This window comes from Monodelphis domestica, chromosome 4 (assembly GCF_027887165.1).
Source record: "Monodelphis domestica isolate mMonDom1 chromosome 4, mMonDom1.pri, whole genome shotgun sequence".
Taxonomy (NCBI): Eukaryota; Metazoa; Chordata; class Mammalia; order Didelphimorphia; family Didelphidae; genus Monodelphis; species Monodelphis domestica.
Window position 1 is genome coordinate 174,053,887 of NC_077230.1, and position 20,574 is coordinate 174,074,460.

Sequence of the window (20,574 nt, forward strand, 5' to 3'; positions counted from 1 at the left end):
CAGTTAGAGGTTAAGGAAAAGAAATATGTAATTTTTCCTCCCTACCTCTGGAAATATCTCTGTGGACCTAAGTGTATGCTAGAGTCAGCCTGTATAGGCTTGTTAAGAGCAAGATTAAATTCATTTACCAGCATACTCCTTAATAGGGAATGAGGTATCTGAGGATCCCCGGTTAAAAACCCTAGGGACATGTAATGTGGAAAGCAATATAGCATGGTTATCCTTTTGTATTGGCTATATTCTTTTTTCAGTTAAAAATTAGATATTGACACTCATTTCATGAAAGAGCATTTGGTATCACATAGCAAACCTTAATATGAATTTATCTATTTTACAGCTTTCAGCCAATTTCTTTAGATATGTAAATATTTTTATTGAAATGAACTTAATCCAATTTAATTCAGAAGAGATTTTAACTTTTAAATAGGATTCTATTTCTTATGAAAATTCTTATATGTTAGAGGATGCCCATGTTCTAATTTTATCTGTCTAATGTAACAAAAATCATATTTTGGACAAAGAATAAAGCATTTTAATACTATAACTATACCTGTGCTTCTTCTTGTTGTTTCTTAAGTTGTTCCAGCATCTGCTGAAACTCAGCCTCCTTCTGTTCTGCCTCTTCTAAGGTGGCCTGATTTTGCTCCTCATAAGCCATGGCAACCACAGCCAGGATCAAATTCACCAAATAGAATGAGCCCAAGAAAATCACGAGAACAAAAAATATCATATATGTTTTTCCTGCAGCACGTAGTGTCTGAAGAAAAGAAAAGTCAATACTTTAATTTCATAATACAATGTAGGAGGCTGTTTTCCACAAGTTAAGAGGTCAGCCATCAATTTATTCATAAGATTTCTTTCTAGAACTAATGAGGCTACTGGATCCAGTCTAAATATAATCTTTCTTCAACCAGATTTCCAATTCCTGTTCTTGCCACAATGTTTTAGGAAAGGGGTTGACAAGCTACACTTTGGCTACGGCAAAGGGCTTTGAGGGAATGCCATATGAAGATCAGTTGACTGGAATATTAATATCTAGTTGATTGAGGACATGGATAGCTGTGTTTAAGTATTTGAAGGATTGTCATATGGAAGATATACTAGCCTCCTTTTTAGTCCTAGAGGGAAGAACTAGGAGCAGCAGGTAGAAGTTGCAAAGAGACAAATTTAAGTTGGATGTTGGGAAAAATTTGGTATTAGGTAGGGTTGCCCAAAAGTTAGATGGGCTGATTAGGGCAAAAGGAGGTTTCTATTCCTGGTAGGTCTTCAAATAGAGGTTAGTAGATCACTTGTCAGGCCATTGCAGAGGAGATTCACAATTCTCTATGAATAGAAATAAATGGTCCTAGCAGTCCTTTTGAATTCACTCTGAATTTCTATGATTTCTGTGATTGTGTAATATTCTAACATTTTGACTAAAACTCAATTATAGCACAAAAGATACTTTAGTCCAAAAATTCACTATACAAATTTTACTTCTATAAAACTTTATTTTAAAAATTAAAATTAAAAATTAAAATTAAAAACTTTATTTTAAAAATAAAAAATAAATAAAAATTTTAAAAATGCACAAATTTTTATGTCTAAAGATTGTTTGTTTTGGGAGCAGTAATATCTCACCTTCATATAATGAGTTTTTTCTGGAGAAAATATTACTTGTCCCATCTCTGAACTCTGTTCTTACTCACTTTGCCATTAATTTGGCTTTTTCTTTGATGAAGAGTTGTGATTTCATTAATGAGAGAAATTGCTCTTCTAGGGACATACCAGCATGGAAACACCTTCCATTGATAATGATTGACAGATCCCTCTAAATGACTGTTTTAGGAGACTTGCCAACAATCATATAACCAGAATGTGTCAGAGGCCAGACTGGAATCGAGGCCTTCCTGACTTCAGACCAATATTCTAACACCTTGTTACCATATATCTTTTTAGTTATATGATCATGGAATTAGGCTTTTTCCATCTAACTATAATGTAAAGCTCCTTGAGGTCATGATATTACATGTCGTCATCATCATAATCCCTAGCATTTTTATAGTATTGTAGAGTTTACAAAGAACTTTGCTTGGGGCAGTTTCTGACTCAGTGGATAGAGAGTCAGATGTGGAGATGGAAGGTCCTCAGTTCAAATCTAGACTCAGATACTTCCTAGATATGTAACCCTGGGCAAGTCATTTAACCCCAATTGCCTAATCCTTACCATTCTTCTGCCATGAAATTATGCATTAATTCTAATACTAAGTATCAATTTTAAGACAGAAGGTAAGGGTTGAAAAAAACAAAGAGATTTGCTATTTAACAGTTTTAATCTCATGTAATAAGCTTATTGATAACAAAGTTCTTAAAGTCCTTTGTATTCCCTATGGTTTTTAGTGAATGTTTCCTGATTGATGAAGTGACAAGACAAACTCACCTTTCATTGAATTGTACAGTATAGCAAATAGCATTATATTAAGGTTTCAGTTACATATCATCTTTTATGGATCATAAATTTTTGAAAATCTATTATGCAAGCCTCACCAGCTGGTAAAGGTTTTCCCAGTAATCTTGAGTCATTAGTCGGAACAAAGACAAGAAGGCCCAGCTGAAGGTATCAAAGCTAGTGTAGCCATAATTGGGATTAATACCAGCTTTCACACATATATATCCTTCCGGACAATGGCTGCAAATGATAAATAGAAATGAAGATATCGTTAGTATGATAACCTCAGGTGATTTGGGATCATTGAGTAATCTGTGTATCCTTCTATAATGAATGTGTTCCCCTTTACTCTGATAAAACATTTTTGACTCTTGCTAGAGTTAAACAGCTATCAGATGAACTTTTCTAGGCAAAAGAGTATTTATAAAACTTAGCTTCCAATCAAAGATAGGAGCATGGAGGAATGAATACACTTTTGTCTTTTATAGTCAGAAAGACCTCTCATACACTGATGCTACTTTTGAAAGGATAAATAGGAAATAAATAAAAGGGAGAAAGCTCTGGCATTAAGAAGGGCTGGGGAGAATTTCTTGCAGAAGATGGACTTTTAGTTGGGACTTAAAAGAATCCTGGGAGGTCCAAGTGGGAATGGAAGAAGTAGAGTGTTCCAGGTCTGGTTGATCATCTGAGAAAATGCCAACAGCTGGAGATGTCCATGAAATAGCTGAGCCAGTATCACTAGATTAAAGAGGATGTGCCAGGGAGTAAGTTGTTAGAAGACTGGAGAGGTAGGAGGGGGCTGCTTCAGGCAGGGCTCTGATTCCTGGCCCCCCTCTATCACAAACATACACATACAGATCCTTCTAAAACCTGATCGTCCAATGTCCTGTATCCATTCAGGGCCTTATTCTCTACTTTCCAAGTAAACGCCTAATAAGTGCAACCATGTGTTGATAGATTTTAATGTAGTAATGAGAGGTCATTCACTAGACTCTGATTTTGCTCCACAGATGCATCGTAACCTTCTGAAGACCAGGGCTTAACTCAAAGGAATAACTTTCAGGTATAAAGTTTAGGTGATGTGACAAAAAAGTAAAGAAAAATTCAAAGTCCCATTAGGAAGCCTATTCTTTCTAGGTTCTTGTGTCTATTTGCTTCTTCTGCTTTCGATATTATAATAAAATATCCTTCTTCATAACACCTTACCCTGCATCTGAGCTGTTTCCACAAAGTAAAGCATCATTTTGTCCATCCAAAAAATAAAAATGGCCTGTTAACGAAAAGAACAAAACATTTATTAATTCGATTAATATAAAGTCAATGCTATATTGTCTACAAAATGATGATTTTCATTTACATTCATCCCATAGGTCTAAAATACTCCTTACTTTACATAAGAACAAACATTGAATTTCTCAATAGCATTTGATGTCAGATATTTTAAAAAGAATAACTCTCATCTCTTCATCTATTGGTGTTTATAAAAGTTTTGGCAACAAACTGGTTAATATTATATAGTAGCTCTTCTTACTTTTATCTTCAATGTAATCCTTCCAGTTAAATGTACTCATTGTTGTGTTAACAGATGTCCCATTTACATCTATTGTACTATTAAAGTAGGAAGTAATGTTTGTTTCAAAAGTAAAATTGACTGGGGGCCATTGCAAACATTTATTCCTCAGGTTGCCCATGAACAGCTGGAGCCCAATGAGTGCAAATACACTCAGACAAAACACAGTCAGGATCATGACATCCGAAAGTTTCTTCACTGACTGGATCAGGGCTCCCACAATAGTTTTTAAACCTACAAAGAGAGAATGAGAGAAAAAACATTAATACTGCCACAAATCATGATTTCTTATTAATCATGCATGAGCATCCTTTCCCCTTCATTCCCCAAATGATTGTTTGGCTTATGAGATAATAAAGTCCAGAAAACAACCTAAGGGTTTGGGAAATGAATGAAGAACAAATTTCTATGTAAGCAGTGCATTTTCTAGCTCCCCAATATGACTCTTTATTTTAAAACAGGAAATTTTGTTCACTTGCTACATGTCCACAGGACCATGTAAAGAAAATCTTCCTGTTCTTTCTTTTTATTCAGTTCTTTATTTTTATGTTTTCTTTCCTTTAAACATTGTAATATACTATTATTTACCTGGCAATGGTTTAGAGGAAAAAAACAAAATAACATTTTAAAAATCAAATGTTATGTTCAAAATTATCTTGTCTACCTTGAAGATAACTTTTTTTTTCAAAATAGAGTTCTATATTCAGTTTTAAGCATTTTTAATAAATGATAAAATTTAAATCAATAATTAAGCTGAAGAGGATTAAAGCTTTTTCTAAGTGTTTAAGAGAAAGCTTTATACCATGAATGAAAAATGAGACTAAACTTCTTTTAAAATAGCTATCTCATGCAATACTGTGTTAAACTCAGAGGCTGACTTTATAAATACAAATATAAAAATGTAAAGATTTATTATCGTTAAAATTCTGCTGTGAACTTACTGCATTTTGTTAATGTAAATAACCAAAGAAAGACTTATTGCTGTAAAGTTGTGCTTTCAAGAACTTGGATATATTTAAAATCAGCCTCGATGTTTAACCTGGCTCTCACCTGGAACGACCGAAATAGTTTTCAATGCTCGGAGAACTCTGAATGTTCTCAACGCTGAGACATTGCCCAGGTCCACAAACTCTGTCACATATCTGTATAAGGGAGTTCACATACAAACACAATAACACACAAGAAATAGTTGGCTATATGAGGGGCCTAATCCCTTATACTAGTTAACTTCTTACCTGGGATTACAGAAATAGTTTTCAAAGCTCTCAAGACTCTGAAAGTTCGAAGAGCTGAAACATTGCCTAGGTTTACAAATTCTGTTACATACCTGTAGAATTAAACCAGAGTTATTGAGGATTTTGGCAGAGTTTATGCTAAAAAAACTAATTAATGTTGCATTTGGCTCATAGACCACTTTGACAAAAGAATCTAATGAGACTGCTAGAGTTTAAAGTTAACCTTTCCTTTCAATGTATACTTCAAGAATATAGTTTAGAGGTTATTAGTTAATTCAGCTTAAATGGCAATAAAGTGAACAAAGTTAATGTACAAAATGTATTTCCCCAAGTGCAGCTGGTGGCACTGGAATGGCATAAAGTCAAAAAATAACTTTAGCATATTCAAGTAGAAAGAATTTAGGATATTGATTAATGCCCCTTCCTTCCAGTTACCCTTAGAACTTATATGTATTGTCTACTTCCATAGTTGATGTTTGTTTTGAAATATAGAATGTGTTCTAAAAATACATGCAATCAAATAGTTATATCAACTAACAAGAAATCTCTATAATGATAAAACTAGATTTAATACATTTTTTACTGATATTAATTTCATGCTTTTGGTTATCTGAGCATTTCCAACACTTACGCCATTAAAATGACACTGAAATCCAACCAGTTCCATGGATCACGAAGGAAAGTAAAGCCTTCCAAGCAGAAACCTCTTGCCAAAATTTTAATAAGTGATTCAAAGGTATAAATTCCTGTAAATGTATACCTAAGAGAAACATCCAAATAAAATTTAATATTGTATAATAGTTTTCAATATAAGGCTTTTTTAAACTCCACCATCTCACTAAAACTTTTTTGCTTTAGAACAAAAATACAGGTCTCTTTTGGGCTGTATTCAGGTGAATTTAGTAACTGACACTCTATAAACATGGTATTATAAGGCTCCTAAGCATAAGAGTGCTTTTTTAATCCTTCCCTTCTAACTGTTTAGAATTGATATTGGTTCCAAGACAGAGGAACAGTGAGGACTAGGCCACTAGGGTTAAGTGACTTGCCCAGGGTCACATGGTTATGAAATGTTCGAGTTCAGTTTGAGATTAGATTTGAACCAGGGTCCTCCTGACTCCAGACCTGGCTCTCTATCCACTGAGTCACTAATGATTGATAAGCAGGTTGCTACATTTTTAAGTTCTCAAAAATTTTTATAAAGACTTTATAACTTGTATTCTGGACATTTATAATAATAATAATAATAAGGAATAGAATTTTCCAAGTAGGAGGCAATTTTAAATACTACGTTAATTTTTTAAAAGATTTATTTCTTACCTATATTTTGGTCTGTTAATTCTTGTATACTAGCTCAAACAGTCACCATATTTCTATGCCGTCAGTGGCTGTGAATAGATCATTTGACCTTTTGATATGTCATCTTTCTCTTATGAAAGGCCTGCTGAACCTACACCTCAACCTTTGAGAGGGAGGGAGCAAGTCTAGACCTGAATCTGAGCACTAAAAAAAACAATTACAGGGCTTTACTCTCTCCTTTGGGCCCTTAAGGTTACAGTCAGGAGATTATCAATTATTCTCCTCCAATCCCTAAAGAGTTCTTATGCTTGAATAGAGAAATGGAAACCAAGGCAGTCACAGCAACCTATGACCTTTAATTATACAGCAGCTGGGAAGTATGAATAGTCACCAGCAATGAAAAATGAACATAATTCTTGCCCAAAAGAGGTCCGCCGCTGGTATATTTGAAGAAAGGGTTGTATGCCATAGGTATTTAGTGGATTTCCACAATCTTTCCCGAATATGCCATTAGGCAAAATTCTATAAAGTAGTTAAAGATAATTTGTGAGCATTTAGAAAAGCATGTGAAAATCCATAGGCGTCAACCAAGGTTTACTAAGAACATGTCAGGACAAAGTGACAGTTTCCTTTTTACTAGGTCAGAGAAATGCCATACACATATCGATTTTATGAAAGCATCTGACAAAATCTCTAACATTCTTGTGTATAAAAAATAATGAAATGCAGGCTAGATGATAGTAGTGTTGACCCTCAGTCCCATCAGCATTTTTAAGTGAAGTTATAAAAGGTATGTTTATTATATCTATAAGTAACATAAATCTTGGAGGGATAATGCCTGCCAAGACACCTAGACAAGTTCCTTACAAGGTAGGGAATAAATAAATATTTGATGAATGAATAAAATCTTTATGGTAATTGACAGTAGCAGAACTAAACTACTTCAACAGGTTAGAATAATTGATTAGAATTAACGAGATGAAATTTAACAAGAATAAATATAAAATCAGACACTAATACTTTGTTTCATGAGGAAGGAGTATGAAGCTCATGAAAAAAGATTTAGGAGTATTACTTGATCATGAGGTCACTATATTAACATATAGTGCTAAAAAAAGCTGTTTAAATTTTGTTGCAATCACAGATTTCTGGTGTTCCAGTAATAGAAAATAATAAGCTTCAATTTCTATTGTAATTCTCAGATTATATCTGGAATACTATGTTTAGTTTTGGAGCTCATATTTTAAGAGATACACTGAAAAACTAGAGTGCCTCATGAAAAAGGCAACTTAGATTATGAGGGAGTTTGCAATCTAAGTCACACAGGGCATGCTGGTAGAACTGAAGATGTTTAGGGGATAGAGCACTGGACCTGGAATCAGGAAGAGAGCTGAGTTCAAACCCAACCTTAGATTTTTCTATCTGTTTAACATTGGGCAAATCACTTAACCAAACCACTTAGTCTTAATTAATTCATCTGTACATTGGAAAAAATAATACCAACCAGTTGTTGGGGTATTACAGGCTTATTCTATGTTTCTCCCAAAGACAGAACTGGAATTACTCAGAAATTATACATTTCTAAATATGGATTTATCTCATTGTATATGGAAATTGGTTAACCATGAAAGCTAACAGAACTATGAGTTACTTAGTGAAGTCCATGCATTCATAGAGCCTAGATTTATTCAATTAGAGGATAGATGATAATCTGTCAGAGATGAGGAGGCTGAGCTCAATGAACTCCAGGGTTCCATACAACTCCTTAGATTCAATGACTCATTCTTCTTTTTTAAAAAATTCTTTATACCTAAAGTTTCATGGTTACCAAAGGGAATGAAGAGCCTCCAGCCCCTTATTTCTACATAGCAAAGTTATTTGTTTGTTTTAAAGTCTCTTCAAGCCTCTAACAATTCGGCTTAAGAGTATAAACTGAAGAAAAGATGACTTATTTTTAGATATCTTTAATACTAGATGGTCCTCAAGGAAACTGATTCTCACTGAACTTAATAAAAGGGTCAGATTTTTTTAAGGTATCACTTTCATTTAACATATAATCACAAAGACAGATTCTTGAAACTAATTTTTCTTGTGGCCAAGTATGTGAGGGATATTTCATATTATGCTTTTTTGTCAGACACATTTTATATCTTTCCATGCTTAAGTAAAAAAGTTGAATTTCTTTGATCATTAAAAGAATCAACTCATTAATTAACAGTTTACAGTTTCTCAAGTAAGTGAATGAAGAGATATTGCTTTTGGCATTACAAATATAATAAAACATGCTTTTCAAAGTGGAAAATATTTTATAAAATATAATACCTGAAATTGTGCTGGATTTTTGATTCATGATTTGAGAAATTTTAGGAATAATTAAGGAAAACCAGCACAGGTTTCAATGCTAGAATGACTAGTTTCTCCCCTTTCTCCTTTTCCCCTTTAGCTTTTCAAAAATTTTTAAATTTTGTTTTACATCTCAGGTCATTTCAAATTCTCTCTTTCCATCTCCTCTTTCATTAAGCTCAATGTATATCAGCAATACTCAAAGTAGAGTCACAGATATTAGCTAGTTATTAAATAAATACTACTGGATGTCTGAAGTTGCAATTCCTGATAACAGCTTTGTCATTTTGTGAGAGGTTAATGATGGAACAAAACTAAGGTTTGCTCTTACATCTTTTATTTTCTAAAACAACTGGAGATACTTGCTTAACTTTTCTATGACTCATTTTCTTTGCCTATAAAATGGCTTGATATTCTCCCACTGTTGTTTCATTTTAACATCTAATTTTCCTTTATGTACTGTCTATAATTTTATTTTACTGTTCTTCTCAAAGGGACATTTGAGGAAGCCAATCAGTGAGTCAACAAATATTTATTGAGTGCTCACTATTTGCCAAGAGCTGTGCTAAAACTTGGATAATACAAAGAAAAACAAAAACAGTCCCATTGCTCAATATGATCACATTCTAATAGGTAAGACAACTTGTAAATAAAATATGTATAACTAGATGAAAGGTTACCAGAGAGGGCAAGGCAGTAGCTGCTGGGGCTGGGAGTGAGGAAAAGGGTTAGTCTCTTATAGAAGAAAGGATATGAGCTGTGTCTTGAGGAGACCAATGTTACTTAGAGCCAGAGCTAAAGGACCCCTACATTCATTTTATGACTAAAAGCCAGTGCAAACAAGGTAGAGAGAAAAAGATATGGAGTGTCCTGTTGGTGTAACAACAAGTAGGCCAAACTTTCTGTTAATAACTATTATGTTCTTTAAAAACAAAACAAATTAAAACAACAACAACAACAACAACTAAATTTCTCTTCCCCAGGGCATCTATATCCCCAAACCTCAATGATTTGATTTACTAAAAACCGAATGTTCTTTCATTGGTATAGTGAGCTTTTGGAAAGAAAAATCCCTCTATCAATCCTTTGATTTGTCACTTTAAATATATACCACCTTTGCTTACATTTTGACTTGACATGTGAAGAAACTATGGTAGTTAATCTAATATTCTCAAAAATATTTCCTGTCTGCATTTCTCTCTCTTGCAAGAGCTCAGAGAATGTGTGAAAGAATTGAGAAATCACTCCAACTGTTTAAACTTCTCTATTTTTTCCCATGCAAATAGGAGGTATATTCATGAATATGTTTCTTCTCAATAGACTGTCATTTTCATGGTGAATATTTCTAACAGCTATAATTTTATGCAATTCAAGAGAAAGGATCTAGATAGGCTAAGATTTATCTTTTATTTTGTAAAATAGATTCCCTTTCTGACTTTGGATGAGTCATCATTATTTCTATGATATGCGATTAAAGATGTTTATAGCTTCCATGACATTCTAGAAGGAAGTGGTCCTTAATCCACAAAATATTTTTTGATCATTCCCTTCCTTCCACCCTTTCCAATTGGTAGTATTATCTCTAATCTTAATTTATGTGAGGTCCCAATTAGTGCAAATATGAATTCTCTCCCTGAAGTGGTTGCATTATTTAAATTTGCAGTACACATTTCAGTTGGATTGGAACCAATCAGAATACTTTACATAATTATAACTCTGAATAATACAAATTTTAACAAAGGTTACCACTTCATGGGATCTCTTTTTTCAGCAATTGGGATCTAGCTGCATTACACTGATTTGTAATGCAAGTGAGATATAGACTTGTTCATATTAAGATGTAAATAATGTGGAGTACAAGTAAGGATCACTTTTGGTTTTGCCTCCATGGCTTGGTACAATGCTCAATACATAATAAATGTTTAACAATTATTCACTGAATGAAATTGAATTAACTGAGTCTAAACCTTTAAACTGTGCTTACCATATCACTAGTCTTCCATCCTAGTGCTAAATATCAATACTATATTAAGGTTCTTGTATCATCCCTTCATAAATGAATCTATGAATGAAGTTTCCATTCTTTTCCTGTTACTTGGTAAATAAATGATTAAGAACATCTCTAGGACAATCCCAAGAGCACACTGTGAGTTTCTTGTGAACAAGCTCAATAACATAAACTACCTGATTTGGCTTGATACAATTCTTGACACATACATAGAAAGTGCTCAAAGCAATGCTTGAGTGGCAAGAAAAATATTCAAGCTTTTTTCCTGGTTCAAATATTAACTATGTGACTCAAAACACATGACTACATGTGCTACATTTTCTCAAAAACTGAAATGAGAACAAAGGCACTTTAAACCAACAATATGTTTAGAAATACACACACGCATACACACATACACATTGTTTTCCTAAAGACAGATTTTTTTAAAAATTGAATCATCTTACAATTCACTTATATGATCATTCCAGTCATCATTTATCTTCTTTACTGATTAAACTTCACCAGCAGATTCTATTAACACTCAATCTTTGACATTGCTTCTGCCCACAGACCTTCTTCTGTTAAATAATTTGAATGATCAATAAACAACCACTTAAATACTTACTTCAACTAAACTTGCAGGATTTTAGTGGTTTCTCATTAAATATATAAGATCAAGTTATATACTATAAAATCATAGGACCATAGATATAGAGCTAGAAGGAACCTAGGAACTCATTTAGTCAAACTGTATTTTACAAATAAAGAAGAATAGAAAAGTTTAAAGGATTGTCCAAGATCACACAGAAAATAAATGACAATGAATAGATTTGAACCCAGATCTGATTCCAAATGCATTGATCTTTTCATCAGACTCTGCTACTTAGTCATCTACAATCTAGTTCTAGCTTACTTATTCAGCCTTATCTCAGATATTCCCATTCACATAGTCTATACTTTAATCAAACTGAATTCTCCCCACTTTCACCATTCCAGTCAACATGGTATTCCTCACACAGTCTTCTATGCCTAGAGGCACTTTCCTCCTCTACTGTCTTCCATCTCCACCTGTTTATAGCATTCCTTTTAATGCCCAACTTAGGCATTTTCCTGATGTCCCTCCTTGAAGTGATTTCTGTTTCTCCCATTGTTCTTTGTTTTCATATTGCCTTTGCACTCAATCTACCCTATTTATATTATATTTATTTGTGTTCAGGGACTCTCCTTTATCAGATTTCAAGTTATTTAAGAGCAAAGATTGTCTTATTTTATTTTTGTTTTTCTATGAGCTGGAAAGCAACCTCATTCAATAGATACTTCATCAGTGTTTGTTGAATGACTGAAAATCTTATTATTTTGAGAAGCTAAGAACACTTCATAATGGAAAAAATGACTATAATTCACTGAGTTTATATTGTGTTATGAGTCACTTTAAGTAATAGTTACTTCTTACATGCTTACATCTTATAGGCCACATGACAATATTTGAGAAAATAATTTGAATTTTCCAATGGAAAGATACCATATGCAAAACACACATTCTTTTCTCATTATGCCCTAAACAGAATGCCTGGTGCATTGAGTCTGTTTAAGTAAGGAATTATTTTTAAAAATTGTACTCTTGCTATTGCCATGCAGACTAATAAATGGAAGTGATGACTAGAAATGTATAGGCCAAAACTGAGAAGAAGTCTGATATCCTGATGTCCAGAAAAACCATGAAAGCACAAGTTGTTGGGCACCTTTAATTACTGGTGAGTTGGCAGCAAAATTTCTTAAAATGATCTGGCTTTTATATCTAGGTAAACTTGCCTCATCTTTGTGAAAACAAAAGTTAAGTAACTTGTAATGTCAAGATGGTACCCAGTCAAAGAAATCAGACACTATTTTAAAAATTTAGTACTACTTTTTAGCCTCTGTATCTCAACTTCTTCCTCTGAGTGGCTCTATTGGTGATCTTTTCCACAATATATTAAACTATTTATTTTATGTCATCATCCCCTAAGCCCCATGTTCTAGACTACATGATGCTGTTTTATGAATCTCTACCTTATATCTACACACAACATATCATCACCTTTCATATAGCCTCTGTTCTCTCTGTAACACTAATCTCACAATGGATATTGGGCTTTGCTGCTAAATGAACTTAAAGTGATGTGTTTAGCATGAATAAAAAGTCCTAGTTTATACTTTTTTCTTAGAGATTAGACCATCTGGTCTAATGTTTGTTTGATATTCAGGTAAAACTAAAAAATAAGGTTTGTGACTCAACATCATATACATAAACACAAATATCACATGTCAAGAGTTCAGTTTCTCTTTCTCCATCTAATGGCACAAAGAACTATAAACAAGAACCAAGGACATTATTCTTAAATAGGGTTACATGGCTATATAAACACAGTGGATAGTGTCAGAAACACCAGAGTTCAAGAATAGCCTAACTTTGTGACCCTGACTACATCATGTAACCTCTGTCTGTCTCAATTTCCTTATTTCTATCTGGGGCTAATGATACCACTTACTTCCCAGGGATGTTGGAAAGTACTTTGCAAACCTTAAAATACCTTATAAATTTTAGGTACAATGATTTAATCAATGACTTTAAAACTCAATAAAAACAACTTGAAAAAGGCATTGGAATACTTGGAAAGGCTTTCTTTTTCTTTTATACTCCTTTTTACACTATAATAACATTAATCGGAACTTCCATTGGGAAAAATATTTTTAAATCAATAACATGCAGAAAGCTGTAATCCTTGCTTTACTTAAATTGATCAAATATATTATTGCACTAAAAATATACTATTTTCATTTACATTAATTTTAACATATCACATATTGATTCAGCACAAAAATTCAGTGAATATCCTGAGGGAGGAAGAAACCAAAACCACTTACCTCATATAATGATGACCTCCACATCTTTATATAGATATATAGATATATAGATATATAAACATATATATGGAATAGCCCTTTGTAGGAAAGGAATTATGAGGAAAGATTTTCAACCTAGTCTCACAGAGTGGAACCATCAGTAAGACCAGAGGCAAAGAGTCCTATCTAAAAGCATTTTTAAGTCCATTTCATATTCCAAGAATCATTTCCACTTACTCTACATTCTTTGTCCATTCCGGAGGGTTACTCATGGTCATAAATACACAGTTCGTCAGAATAGTGCACATAATGAGCATGCTGAATAAAGTAGATTATATAGTTAAGGAAAAGATATGAGTAGACAATAAAATAAGGATAATGATAACAGTGTACACTGACAGATTGCCTACATATAATACTAATTTTTATTTACTGCCCAAAGAAATATATGCTTTTCCCATTTTAATGTTAATTAAAAAATAATTCCCAGAACAAATTCCTGGAAAGAAACCTCATTATACCTGGGGCAGCTAGGTGGCACAATAGGAAGATATCTTCATGAGTTCAAATCCAATCCCTCAGATATTTACTATCTCTGTGACTTTGGGCAATTCACTTAATCCTGTTTGCCTAGTTCTTCATGTGTAAAAATGAACTGGAAAAGGAAATGGCAAACCACTCCACTAATTTTGCTCACAAAACCTCAAATGGGGTCACAAAGACTTGGATAAAACTGAAATGTTTTTATTCTTTGTTGTTTGTTTTTTTGTTTTGTTTTGTTTTTTTGTGGGTCAATTAGATATGCAATGATTAGAGTGGTGGGCCTGGAATCAGGAAGATATCTTATTGAGTTTAGATTCAGCCCCTCAAGATGCTTACTGGCTGTGTAACCACAAGCAAGTAACTTACTCCTGTTTGCCTCAGCTCTTTATCTGTAAAAAGAATAGAATAGGGAAAAGAAATGGCAAATCACTCCAGCATCTTTGCCAAGAAAACTCCAAATGGAGATGTGAAGAGTTGGACATGACTGAAAAATGACTAAAGCCCCATTTTGCTCCACAACCAATGGATTATGTATGCCTCCTTTAAAATTTAATTGGAATTCGCCATTCAAGTGAACTGTGGCTCTATCAGAGGAAGAGACCTTTTTAGTAAGTATGAAATACTGTTTAAATATGTAGGCTGAACTGTGGGCATAATTTAATTCTCTATTTCCATACAAAGATTAATGATTGCAATATAGAAAGTTGAAAGTGTTCAGATAATAAATACATCGATTTATTCTCTGCAACTAAGAATTAAATGAAGAGTATGTCATCAATAAATGCTATTGCAGCTCTGCACCAATGCAATTATTTACCAGCTGAAAAATAGGAGTATCAGAAGCCAGAACCAATCGCTGATTTCTTTTCATAGTATGTTCTCTGTGCAAAGGGTTATTGTGTTATTCTGCCTCCCTAAAAGGTGGGAGAGTAGAGGAAGAGTGGTGAGTGTTTGGACATAAAAGTGTGACCTTGGACAAATTTGTTAATTTGTCTAGGCCTCTACAAAGGTAAATGAGGACATCTAGGTGGTTCAGTGGATAGAAAACCAGGCCTGGAGATGGCAAATCCTGGGTTAAAATCTGACCTAAGGTACTTCCTAGCTCTGTGACCCTGGGCAAGTCACTGAACTCCAATATCCCAGCCCTTAGCACTCTTCTGCCTTGGACCTGATACTTAGTATTGATTCTATGATGAAAGGTAAGGGTTTTAAAAAAATAATGGTCAATGGACATATTGGACAAGATGAAATATGGAGTCAAATGGGGAAAAGATTTATTGTAAATTTGACATTTTCCATTATTCTGGTCATTATTTTAAGAGTTTTTATTCCCTTGCCTAAAGTCCAAGGTAATCATGACCTTCCTTCTTCTAGACCAGATGATACAAACTACCTACAATTAGCACCTGTTGTTGCTGGTGTTCAGTCCTGTCCTACATGTCATGTTCCTATTTCGGGTTTTCTTGGCAAAGCTGATGGAGTGATTTGCCATTTCCTTCTCCAGCATATTTTATAAATGAGGAAACTGAGGCAAATAGGATGAACCAATTTTCTTGGAGTCATATAGCTAGTAAGTGACAGATTTGCCAGATTTGAACCCAAGAAGATGCCCTGTACTCTATCTACTGCATCTCTCTACATGCCCAGATTGACACCTACACTTTTTAAAAAGGTTTCAGAGGGGGCTGGCTAAGTGACTGAATAGATAGAGAACCAGACCTAGAGGGGGAAGGTCCTGAATTCAAATCTGAACCCATACATTTCCTAGCTCTGTGACCCTGGTCAATTCACTTAACCACCTTTGTTTAGCCCATTCTACCCTTTTGTCTTGGAACCAATACACAATGATTCTAGGACAGAAGCTAAGGGTTTTTTTTTTTTTTAAGGAATCTTTCAGAGAAAACTTCAGTCTCATACTTTCTTAGCTTTGACCTAAATCCTTTAGGCTGAAATTTAAATAATTTCTGATCCTCCAGTTACCACATAAAAGACTTTTTAAACCCTTATCTTCTGTCTTAGAATCAATACTACATATTGTTTCCAAGGCAGAAGAGTGGTAAGGGCTAGGCAATGGGGGTTAAGTGTACATTTATATGAATTAATTTTACCCTATGACCTTACACTTGCAAAAGCATTTCTTGTCTCTGGGTTTCCAGGCTATTGCATCTCTCCTTTTCACCACTAAAATATAAGACCTTTTCCAGAAAGAATGTTTGGTACTCCCCCTCCCCACAGCAACAAGCTGAATCCACACGTGACAACTAGTGAATTCTGAAATGTTTTTTACAATAGTCAATGTAGCACCAAAGGCTGTGTTCATGAGATCACTTGGTGAACTCCTTAGTCCCTCTGGGTTCAGTTAAGTCTAGGCATATGATGGGCAGAGCTGTATATCCAGCCCTAGTCTCTGCCCTGAGCTAGAGTTCTCCTCAGTAACTGCCTTTTGGACATCTCCAACTGGATTGCCATCAACATCTCAAATGCCATATGTCTAAGACAGAATTCATTATCTTCTTCCGTTCCCAAACCATGCCTTCTTCTAAGGTACCTTATATACTGGAGCCATCATACCGGAACCCTCACATTCCCTTATGCCACATACTGAATCAATTGTTAAATCTTGTTTTTCCTTCATAACATCTTTCATAGACATTCCCTTCTTTCCAATCTCAGAGTTACTGGCCTAGTTCAGGCCTTTATCACCTCTTGCCTGGGCAATTTCAACATCCTTCTGGTTGACATCTCTTCCTCAAGTCTTCCACTGAAGTCCATCCTCTACTCAGCTGCCAAAGTGTCTGACCATGGCCCCTCTCTTTCCCCTACCAATCCATTGGCTTTTCATGTATTGTCCCTTAATAGCTTTCCAGTATTTTTTTTCTTATACTTTGCTCTTTTCCACTCACTCAATGATCTTGCTATATTGGCCACTTGTTATTTCTCTTTTACAACCTGCCACCTTTCATCTCTTTTCCATTGCCTTGGCTATCCCCCATGCCTGGAATGCTCTGGTTCCACTCCTTCTCTTAGTTTCTCTGGTTTCCTTCAAGACTGAGCTCAAATTTCACCTTCTGCAGGAGATGTAAACTGGTTCTGCCTGCCAATGCCTTTCCTTCTGAGTTTTCCTTCTCTGTTCTGTGCCTGTCTTGTATGCAGCAAGTTCTTTACATGTTGTCTCTCCCATTAGAACCTCTTAGGGGCAAATGTAATTTCTGAATCTTTGGTGCTTAGCCCAGTGCCTGGCAAATGCCAAGTACTTAATAAACACATGTTGACTAATTGATTGTTCTGTTAATAATACTTCAGCAAGAGTCTTACTGTAGGTAATAGATGGTATAAACAGACTAACATATTGTTCTCATATGATGTGTTTCACTTATATAGCCCAGTATCAGAGTCTTTTTTTAAGCTCTTACCTTCTGTCTCAGTAGTCAAAGTCTTTATGTATTAACAGCAGAAAAAATAGAGTCAAATACAAATTAAATTAATAAACCAACATTGGCTTCAAAGGCATTCTTTACATAGTTAATATAGAAATTATTTTTTTATCTTTTAAAAACTCAGATGTTTAGAAATGTAAATTTTAAAAAAATTCTGAAAGGATATGAATGTACCAAAATCTTAATAGCAATTTTTCTAACAGGGTTGAGAGGAGTTAAAATATACAAGGCAGATGTGGCACTGAATCGAAAGATTGCCTTTCCTTTATTCAATACTATAAAAGTCTGAAAAAGAAAAAAGAAGTTATTAAGATTATAATAATAAGCAATTATTACAGACATATATTATAAGGAAAATTTATAGTCAATTTATGTTATCTAATTTACATTTTCACAGTAATATGAAACTACAAGTAAAGGCATCCCAATGTAAGAAATCATCCTATCTTAGATTTTCTCAATCAATATCTCAGCCTTGCTTTCAACTTAGAACCAGTTCTCATTCTCTTTCTATCATTTGTTTTCCTTATGGAATCTTTTACTGCTGTTCTTCTTAGAAGTTCCTCATTTGTTATGTTATGTTCTGCTCACACCCACCAGGCACCTCTCAATTTCCTTAGGTGTGATACTCATTTTCATAGTAGCTTCCTACTACAACATACTTGCAAATATTGTCCATCAAGAACTTGCTTCAGCAGGCTGTCTACTACCATTTGATCATCTCTTTGAAGAACTGGTTCAAAACTCACCTGCCAGTAATCTAATCCAATCAAGCCAATGTCAGTTTAGCATCTACTTGCAAGGGAACATACCAAATGCTGCCCATACAAAGACTTTTCCTTTAGAAAACCTTTCCAGATGAAGCCCACCTTAATCATTACTAAATGTGTCTCTTCAGTATTAGACCATCAGTTTGTAGTAAGTTATTTTGTTGATATGGAGTTTTATAATTTTTCTTAAATCATTTCAAAAGTATATTTTTGTCTTCCTCAATTTTTAGGTCCTTTCAAGGCAGAGAAAGTGAAATTGTATTTCCTTTTCAACCACAGTACTGAGTATAGTGTGCTCTCTTGCTCTTCTTCCCACCCCCCTGTCTCTATATACATATATGCATATACATATGCCAGCATATGCATTTAGTTTCAACTTTCAGTTTTCCACATTTCATTATTTCACATCTATTTTGATCTAATATATTATAATCTACTTATAGATCCAACTGCTTGACTTCCTTAAGAAGTGTTAAGGATATATTTCTGCCTTTTAACCAAAAATTCTTAGTGCTTCAATTCCATATATTTATTTTCTTGGCAACAAGCACTATCAAAATAGAAATATTTACATTCTGGCCAGCAAGGTGCCACAGTGTGACAGAGCATTGGGCTTGGAATCATGTTCTTGAGTTCAAATATGACCCCAGACACTAGTGTGATCCTGGACAAGTCACTTAACCCTGTTTGCTTCAATTTCATCACATGTAAAATGAAGGAAATGGAAAACCACTCCAGGACCTTAGCCAAGCCAACCCCAAATAGGGTTATGAGGAGTCAGACATGACTAAACAACAACAAATTTATATTATAAATTCAATGGGCTTAGAAAAAAGTCTTTCTGTTGTGTTCTTTTATGTTTAAAGACTATACTTTTTGGGGAAATGCCTAATTAATTGTTCTCTATGAATTTCTCTTGGCAAATTTGAACAATTATGCAACAAGGATAAATAAACTATTCTCCAATGCAAAGAGATTATCCAAGAGGCATGTATTAACTTTATTAAGGCAGCAGAGAACTGTAAAGGAAGCTATAATCCAGAATCTGTTAAATGATTTCCCATAATTCAAAATATTAACAATTTAGTATTAAGTCACAGATCTAAATCAGCTTTTCTGTTTTTTAATTAAAACATTTGAACATAAAATTCACTGTTAATCAAATTGAAAATGAGAATATGGATGGCTATTAACAAATAATTTAGCCTACTAAGTAATTTGCCTTTTACCACATCAGCAAAGAATTTAGATAATGATAACTAATACACCCTAACCCTACCCCTAACCCCCATCCAACAAAAGGGAAGAAAAATATAAGGAAGAATAAACTGTAATATCCCATCTTACTTTATGATCACTAGTCTTCTTTTTATTTTTCAATATCTGTTGACCCACCAGGGAAATCAGATTTGATGTTCCAGGGACAATTTTGCTGAAATTTACAAGGCCCATTTACCAAATCTTATGAACCCAAGACTTTAATAAACCAAACAACTCCTGGGTCTATGAAGATAAATAGAAGGTTGTTACATCTTTAAAAAAAGAATTTCAGATAATTTCCATAGTTTGGGGGGTTTTATCCTAAATCTTAATAATAGATATTTTTAGCTGACAAGAAAGGAAGAAGGTAGAGAGAGTGACTACCTAAGTTCTAATGAAATCTGGAAGATATACCTTATTACTGGGACATAGTGGAGAGAATGAGAGTTGATATGGTAGATAAGAGTGCTAACCTTGGTGTTGGTAAGACCTATTATAAATCCTCATATGACACATATACTAGGTATGTGAGCATGGGCAAGCCATGGTTCTAGTAACTCTGTCTTCTGCACCTCTCCCTTCCTCAATGCCATGAGTATCAGTCTTCTAAATTCTGAAGAAATAGAATGAAAATGTTTGAAAACTTTACTATAAACTAGAAAAATGAAGTTAAGTGAAGCTAAATATGGGGAATAGCAACTTAACATTTGGGGAAAGTCAGGCATAGCTTCCAAGCATAACTTGACATTGTTGATGAGTTTTCTTTGGGCATTGATACAGTTGAGTAAAAGGAGTGGACCTTGAAGTCCTTTTTGA

General features: G+C 34.1%; 1 protein-coding gene across 7 annotated transcripts in view; it reads right to left on the reverse strand.

Annotated features, from left to right (window-relative positions):
* SCN3A (sodium voltage-gated channel alpha subunit 3) overlaps window positions 1–20,574 on the reverse strand; it is a 158,312-nt gene that overhangs the window by 91,083 nt on the left and 46,655 nt on the right. For 6 of the 7 annotated variants that reach the window (XM_056797209.1, XM_056797207.1, XM_056797206.1 and 3 more), the window contains 8 exons: window positions 17,895–18,013; window positions 13,986–14,075; window positions 5,865–5,993; window positions 5,234–5,325; window positions 3,960–4,232; window positions 3,635–3,698; window positions 2,527–2,668; window positions 551–757 (listed from right to left, as the gene is read on the reverse strand). In XM_056797209.1, the coding sequence (XP_056653187.1) occupies window positions 551–757; window positions 2,527–2,668; window positions 3,635–3,698; window positions 3,960–4,232; window positions 5,234–5,325; window positions 5,865–5,993; window positions 13,986–14,075; window positions 17,895–18,013 (1,116 nt within the window). Of the gene's footprint in view, window positions 1–550; window positions 758–2,526; window positions 2,669–3,634; window positions 3,699–3,959; window positions 4,233–5,048; window positions 5,141–5,233; window positions 5,326–5,864; window positions 5,994–13,985; window positions 14,076–17,894; window positions 18,014–20,574 lie in introns of all 7 variants that reach the window. The other variant, XM_001367117.3, reaches the window with a different exon arrangement.